The 7,667-nt window shown below is 50.9% G+C and overlaps 1 protein-coding gene across 1 annotated transcript; it reads left to right on the forward strand.

Annotated features, from left to right (window-relative positions):
- Nucleotides 1-2,028: 2,028 nt before the first annotated feature.
- On the forward strand, nt 2,029-7,454 carry LOC135460559 (uncharacterized). The gene is made up of 3 exons (XM_064737448.1): nt 2,029-3,205; nt 4,442-4,551; nt 6,822-7,454. The coding sequence occupies exon 1, from the start codon at nt 2,029-2,031 to the stop codon at nt 3,202-3,204; it is 1,176 nt and encodes a 391-aa protein (XP_064593518.1). The 3' UTR covers nt 3,205; nt 4,442-4,551; nt 6,822-7,454.
- Nucleotides 7,455-7,667: the final 213 nt, after the last annotated feature.

Consider the following 7,667-nt stretch of genomic DNA (forward strand, 5'->3'; position numbering starts at 1 on the left):
CGACTGTCGTAAAATCGGCCGTAAAGCGCGACTGTCGTAAAAGGTGCCGTAAAGCGCGACTGTCGTAAAATCGGCCGTAAAGCGCGACTGTCGTAAAACTGCCGTAAAGCGCGACTGTCGTAAAAGCGGCCGTAAAGCGCGACTGTCGTAAAAGGTGCCGTAAAGCGCGACTGTCGTAAAATCGGCCGTAAAGCGCGACTGTCGTAAAAGGTGCCGTAAAGCGCCACTGTCGTAAAAGTGCCGTAAAGCGCGACTGTCGTAAAAGCGGCCGTAAAGCGCGACTGCCGTAAAAGGTGCCGTAAAGCGCGACTGTCGTAAAACTGCCGTAAAGGGCGACTGTCGTAAAAGGTGCCGTAAAGCGCGACTGTCGTAAAAGCGGCCGTAAAGCGCGACTGTCGTAAAAGGGGCCGTAAAGCGCGACTGTCGTAAAATCGGCCGTAAAGCGCGACTGTCGTAAAACTGCCGTAAAGCGCGACTGTCGTAAAAGGTGCCGTAAAGCGCGACTGTCGTAAAATCGGCCGTAAAGCGCGACTGTCGTAAAACTGCCGTAAAGCGCGACTGTCGTAAAAGGTGCCGTAAAGCGCGACTGTCGTAAAATCGGCCGTAAAGCGCGACTGTCGTAAAAGGTGCCGTAAAGCGCGACTGTCGTAAAAGGTGCCGTAAAGCGCGACTGTCGTAAAAGGGGCCGTAAAGCGCGACTGTCGTAAAATCGGCCGTAAAGCGCGACTGTCGTAAAATCTGCCGTAAAGCGCGACTGTCGTAAAATCGGCCGTAAAGCGCGACTGTCGTAAAAGGTGCCGTAAAGCGCGACTGTCGTAAAATCGGCCGTAAAGCGCGACTGTCGTAAAATCTGCCGTAAAGCGCGACTGTCGTAAAATCGGCCCTAAAGCGCGACTGTCGTAAAATCTGCCGTAAAGCGCGACTGTCGTAAAAGGTGCCATGTTGCCGGAATCCACGTGTCGGCATGGACGCCGCCATCTTGCCGGAAACCACGTGTCGACATGGGCGCCGCCATCTTGCCCAAAACCACGTGCACGCCTGGGCACCGCCATCTTGCCGGAAACCACGTGTCGGCATGGGCGCCGCCATCTTGCCAAAAACCACGTGTCGGCATGGGCGCCGCCATCTTGGCGGAATCCACGTGTCGGCATGGGCGCCGCCATTTAGCAGGAAACCACGTGTCTGCATGGGCGCTGCCATCTTGCCGGAATTCACGTGTCGGCACTGGCGCCGCCATCTTGCCAAAAACCACGTGTCGGCATGGGCGCCGCCATCTTGCCGGAAACTACGCGTCGGCATGGGCGCCGGCATCTTGCCGGAATCCACGTGTCGATATGGGCGCCGCCCTCTTGACCGAATCCACGTGTCGGTATGGGCGCCGCCATCTTGCCGGAATCCACGTGTCGGCACGGGCGCCTCCATCTTGCCGGAAACTACGTGTCTTCATCAGCGCCGCCATCTATCCGAGCCCAGAGGCTACCCCGACGCCTTAGATGCCCCTCCCCGCGACGCCGCCGGCCTCACGCGAACCGGAATATCATTCCGGCCCCCGGGGACCCGCGGAAAGCGCAAAAATCCCGGCAAAAATCGAGAAAAAAGATCCGGTCATGGGGGCCGCCATCTTCCCGGAAACCACGTGTCGGCATGGGCGCCGCCATCTTGCCGGAAACCACGTGTCGGCATGGGCGCCGCCATCTTGCCGAAAGCCACGTGTCGGAATGGGCGCCGCCATCTTGACCGAATCCACGTGTCGGCACGGGCGCCGCCATCTTGCCGGAATCCACGTGTCGGCACGGGCGCCTCCATCTTGCCGGAAACTACGTGCCTTCATCAGCGCCGCCATCTATCCGAGCCCAGAGGCTACCCCGACGCCTTAGATGCCCCTTCCCGCGACGCCGCCGGCCTCACGCGAACCGGAATATCATTCCGGCCCCCGGGGACCCGCGGAGAGCGCAAAAATCCCGGCAAAAATCGAGAAAAAAGATCCGGTCATGGGGGCCGCCATCTTCCCGGAAACCACGTGTCGGCATGGGCGCCGCCATCTTGCCGGAAACCACGTGTCGGCATGGGCGCCGCCATCTTGCCGGAATCCACGTGTCGGCATGGGCGCCGCCATCTTGCCGAAAGCCACGTGTCGGAATGGGCGCCGCCATTTTGCCGGAAACTACGTGTCGGCACGGGCGCCGCCATCTATCCGAGCCCGGAGTCTACCCCGACGCCTTAGATGCCCCTCCCCGCGACGCCGTCGGCCTCACGCGAACCGGAATATCATTCCGGCCCCCGGGGACCCGCGGAAAGCGCAAAAATCCCGGCAAAAATCGAGAAAAAAGATCCGGTCATGGGGGCCGCCATCTTCCCGGAAACCACGTGTCGGCATGGGCGCCGCCATCTTGCCGGAGTCCACGTGTCGGCACGGGCGCCTCCATCTCGCCGGAAACCACGTGTCTTCATCAGCGCCGCCATCTATCCGAGCCCAGAGGCTACCCCGACGCCTTAGATGCCCCTTCCCGCGACGCCGTCGGCCTCACGCGAACCGGAATATCATTCCGGCCCCCGGGGACCCGCGGAGAGCGCAAAAATCCCGGCAAAAATCGAGAAAAAAGATCCGGTCATGGGGGCCGCCATCTTCCCGGAAACCACGTGTCGGCATGGGCGCCGCCATCTTGCCGGAAACCACGTGTCGGCATGGGCGCCGCCATCTTGCCGGAATCCACGTGTCGGCATGGGCGCCGCCATCTTGCCGGAAACCACGTGTCGGCATGGGCGCCGCCATCTTGCCGGAGTCCACGTGTCGGCACGGGCGCCTCCATCTCGCCGGAAACCACGTGTCTTCATCAGCGCCGCCATCTATCCGAGCCCAGAGGCTACCCCGACGCCTTAGATGCCCCTTCCCGCGACGCCGCCGGCCTCACGCGAACCGGAATATCATTCCGGCCCCCGGGGACCCGCGGAGAGCGCAAAAATCCCGGCAAAAATCGAGAAAAAAGATCCGGTCATGGGGGCCGCCATCTTCCCGGAAACCACGTGTCGGCATGGGCGCCGCCATCTTGCCGGAAACCACGTGTCGGCATGGGCGCCGCCATCTTGCTGGAATCCACGTGTCGGTATGGGCGCCGCCATCTTGCCGGAATCCACGTGTCGGCATGGGCGCCGCCATTTTGCCGGAAACTACGTGTCGGCACGGGCGCCGCCATCTTGGATTAGGGTTAGTTTTAATCGGTAATTTTAACAATTAGGGTTAATTTTAAAGCTCTTTTAGGATTATTTAAGGATTTTTTAAAGGTTCTTGGGGGATTTTTACGGGTGTTTTAGGGGCTTTTTAAAAGTAGGGCATTTTGAGTGTATTCGGAGGCTCTTTTTAGGGTTCTGTGGGGTGTTTAAGATACATTTTCTCTCTCTCTTTCTAACTTTGTTTTCCTTTCTAGCTTTAGTTTAAAAAAGCAGCAGTAGAAAAGTTATTTACGGTTAGGTTTATTTGAGTTTTTATTAGGGTTCAATGGTGTGGGATGTTTGTTCTGTTAGTAATAGAAATAGGTTTTGTTTTGATGTGCTGCGATGGGATGAGCGTGTGCTGCGTACCGGTGCTGACAAAGGTACAGTATTTTTATGGCTCTGATGTGTCGGGTTAATGAATTTATATGGTCTAATATGTAGATGAAAATAAAAATAAATATACATTTAAAAATAAATATAAAATTATAGTGGTAAACAGAAATATAGAAATCAAATAGATAAATACATAAAACTATAATATATTGTATATTATTGTAACATAACATATAAAATTATAGTCTATTATATATGTAAACAAAGATATATAACTATAGAATGTAAATATAAAAACAGTAAAATAAATTGGAGAATTTTTTTTGTTTTTTTAGGTTATAGGCTGGGTTTTATAATAAATGTGGTGGTGGGCTTTGCTGCAGCTGGAATTTGTATCTATTTCAGGAAGCGTCATATAGTATATCCTGCAATTTAATAGATCCCCTGCTATGTTAGTTGTAGTGGAAGAAGCTGAATGAAACCAGGACACTGAACTTTGGTGCACCAAACCCCTGCCAATAACAGGTTTTCAAATAACAAACCCACAGTTTACAACAATGTTAAAAGCCCAGCCTACAAAAATACCAAACTCCCAGCCAAAAAAAAATACTAAAAACTTGGCCTACAAAAATATCGAACAAACCAGCCTATAAAAAACTGCATTTCAAAATACCAGAACAACCTAGTTTCAAAATAATAGGAAACCCAATTTCAAGGTTTACAGGAGGTGAGGGCTGCGGGGCAGAGGGACCGGTTGAGGGGTAAAGGGAGAGGCCTTGAGGGCTGGACAGTCCAGTGGAGATCAGGGGTACAGGATACAGCTGTACCACCCCCTCACCCCAGCCCTAACCTCAGCCTAACCAGCTCCCCTAAAAACAGCCTTTCCCCCCAACAGCAGCACAACACAGCAACCCTAACAGCGAGACCAGAGAGCAACCCTCACACACCAGGACAATGACAGAACCCTCAGAGAACAACAGACCCACTGCGGCTAGAGAGCAACAGGTAGAGTTTGGAGACTGAGCACGTCTTTTTGAGTTTTTTTCTCAGGACTTTTAAAGGTATTTAGGGGATTTTGGAAGGGACTTCTCTGGGACTTTTTAGGGTATTGTTGGGGCTTTTTCAAAGCCATTCTGTGATTCCCTAGAATATTTTGAAGATTATGGTCAGGGTCAGAGGAAACACCCTCTGAAAAGGCAGAGTTTTAGGACTGCAGTGGAATGCTTTAGAAAGGGGTCAGCGGTGGCACAGCAGGTCGGGTCCCACACTGCCAGTCCAAAGGTTGTAAGTTTTAGACCCAGCTAAGTTGTTGTGGTCAGGGTTAGATGCTCTCAGCTTTGGTCTGGGAGAATTTCTGCACAGAAAAACTCACCCCCTGAGTTTGCTGATGCCAGTTTGCAGGAGGTGCTTGGCACTGCCAGAGCAGCCCGAGTTCTCGGTGGGGGCAGCTTTGCTCCTGGAGAAATCCTGTGCTGGCCCTCTTCCCTGTAAAACCAAACTCACCCCTGCTGCGTGTCGACGTCCATCCGCAGGAGGCACGTGGCACTCCGAGGGCAGCAAGAGTTCTTGGTGTTGGCAGCTGCGGACTGCGAGAAATTGTTCTCTGCAGTTTTGGAGGCCGAATTGCAGTTTCTGCCATGGGCACACAGAGAGGAAAGGCTGTTAATTTCCTTAGAAAGGAAAGCCTGGCACCCCATGGTTTAAGGGGCAGACAAAGGGCTGTATAGGGGAAAGAGCTCCTCACAGGACCTTTCTTCACCTCAGCCCCCACTCCAAGGTCTAGCAGGCCCCCGTGTGACAAGCTGCTTTCAGAGGGTTGCCCGGGCACACCTGCACAGGGAGCTGCTAGGCCAGAGGGACTAACGGGGACGGTCGGAGCATCCAGCACGGACTAGGAAACAGCCAGACCCACCTGGGCACTGAGCATCACTTTGAGAAAACGCCAAGGGAAGAGCCCTTTTGGCCAAGGGCCAGCAACTGAGCAGGCCAGGCAGCAAGTGGGGTTCCAGGAGAGGGCTTTCAACTTTCCCCTTTTACAGTGTCAGTCCCTCTCCAAAGCCCCCAGACCCTCCAGAGCACTCCCAGAAAGGAGAGGGGTTATTAGGAGAAAAAGAGTTTATAAAAAAGGGAAAAAGCTTCATTTTCCATTAGTTTTTGTGTTCAGACTGGTAGGGACTTGGATTCCCCTGCAATTTTAATGGTCTCAGTTGAAAGAATCCCTGCCTTTTCTATGCTGTTAGGGGTGTTAATTGACAGGGAGTCCTCATTCTCTATTATTTGGCAGTTTAAAAAGAAGGGGAAAATCTTGACAATGTTTCTTATGGGTTTGAATTAAGGGTAGCCACCCCTTTTTGTTGTCCTGAGGCCCAAATTGAGGGAGAAGGCCAGCTATCCCTCCATCCTAAGGGTTTGAACGGAGGGAAAAATCCTTCTTTTTTCATCACTGGAGAGATTTAAAGTGTGGAAAGCCCCTCTTTTCCCAATATTTAAGGAGAGCAAATTAAAGGGCAGAAACTATTTATTTGCCATTGTATTAGCTTCAGTAGAGGTAACTGCCCCATTTCCTCTTTTTAAGGAGTTCACTGGAAGGAAGCTCTGCCTTTTTCAGCATCTTAAGGGTTTAAAACTACATTTCAGGGCACTTCTTTCTATGCTGTAGGACCAAGTATCTCAGAGAAGGATGAGCCTCACATGCCCTTAACCCTTACACTGCCTGGGAGGCTTTTATTTTTCTTATTTTTCCTTATAATGTAGATAGCCTAAATTAGAGGTCCCAAGGAGACTTAGACTATTCATACCATTAGTATTCTTCTCCACCCAGCTTAGTCACATGGGAAATACTACTTAGTAGCCACTAAGGAATAATTACCTAAGTTAACAGCAAATTACCCAATCTATCTAGTTATGCTGCCTAAACAGAAAGTTTTATGTCTTACCAGTTTGCTGCCCTTTTGCTCCAAGCAGTTGCTACAAAAAAGAAAGCGCTGTTATTTTTCTGAAGAGCTTTCTTCTATAACAAGCACTTTACTCCCCTTGAATTTGAGTCAGAGAGGCCAAACAGCTGCAGCTGCTCTCTGGGCTTTTATACTCGGTGGGATTTGCCCCCTCCCTTTTCGTGGGTGCCATGGGAACGAGAGGCGGGCACCATCAGGGGTATATTAACCCCAGCCTTGGCTGTGGGGCTTCATTCCCTCTCTGGGATGTGCTGGGGTAAGAACTCTCCTCTCATTTCAGTGAAGAGGCTCTTTCAGCTCATCTCAACTTCTTTCCAGCAGGTGTTTCTGGGCATCTAAAGCATAGAGGCTTTGAAGATTCTGTGAAGTAAACAGCATGGAATACAGGGAGTATTTAGACTCATGATTTTGGCTTTTGTGTTTAGGGGTGGTAAAGTGCATTTGTAATTTCTGGTTTTGTTCTTGTTTTGTTTTGTATTTTTTTTAGGAGGAGCGCAGCATCCAGAGATTCCTGGTTGTGTCAAGTACAACACTTTTTTCAGCAGATTCATCATGTCACAAGAGGGATCCGCCCACTGTCAAGGATGATGTCTGAGATTGAGGCATCAGGTGAGTTGAGGATTGTGATTAGGAGAAGGAATGTGAGCAGGCATACAGTTAGGAATTATTGTGGGTGGGGGGAGGTTTGAAGGTAGCAGGGTGAAAAAGGATGTTTATTTGAGGACCCCCCCCCAAGGCTTTTTCTCTCTGTTTTTTTCTCTGTCTTCTTTTCTCTCTGTTTCCCTCTGTCTTTTTTTTCCCTGTCTCTTCCTCTTCTTTTCACTCTTTTTCCTTCTCTCTATTTTTTTCAGCCTTTACTTCTCTCTCGCTTTTCTCTCTCTCTCTCTCTCTCTCTCTCTTTTCTCTCTCTCTCTCTCTCTCTCTTTTCTCTCTCTCTCTCTCTCTCTAACTTTGTTTTCCTTTCTAGCTTTAATTTAAAAAAGCAGCAGTAGAAACTTTCAGGCTCCCTGGGAGTAAAGGAAAAAAATAAAAATTCAAACCAAACCATTTACTCCCCGGGAGCCTGAAATTTTCTACTGCTGCACCGGACATATAGTTTTTATTCTTTTTACTATATACAGTATATAGGAACCCCACCCCCTCCTAATCAGGACCCCCAGCCGACAC

This window comes from Zonotrichia leucophrys, unplaced genomic scaffold, assembly GCF_028769735.1.
Source record: "Zonotrichia leucophrys gambelii isolate GWCS_2022_RI unplaced genomic scaffold, RI_Zleu_2.0 Scaffold_58_302659, whole genome shotgun sequence".
Classification (NCBI taxonomy): Eukaryota; Metazoa; Chordata; class Aves; order Passeriformes; family Passerellidae; genus Zonotrichia; species Zonotrichia leucophrys.

Excerpts from the sequence above, each read along its gene's own strand:
- LOC135460559 (XM_064737448.1), top strand. The coding sequence starts at position 2,029 with ATGGGCGCCGCCATCTTGCCGGAAACCACGTGTCGGCATGGGCGCCGC.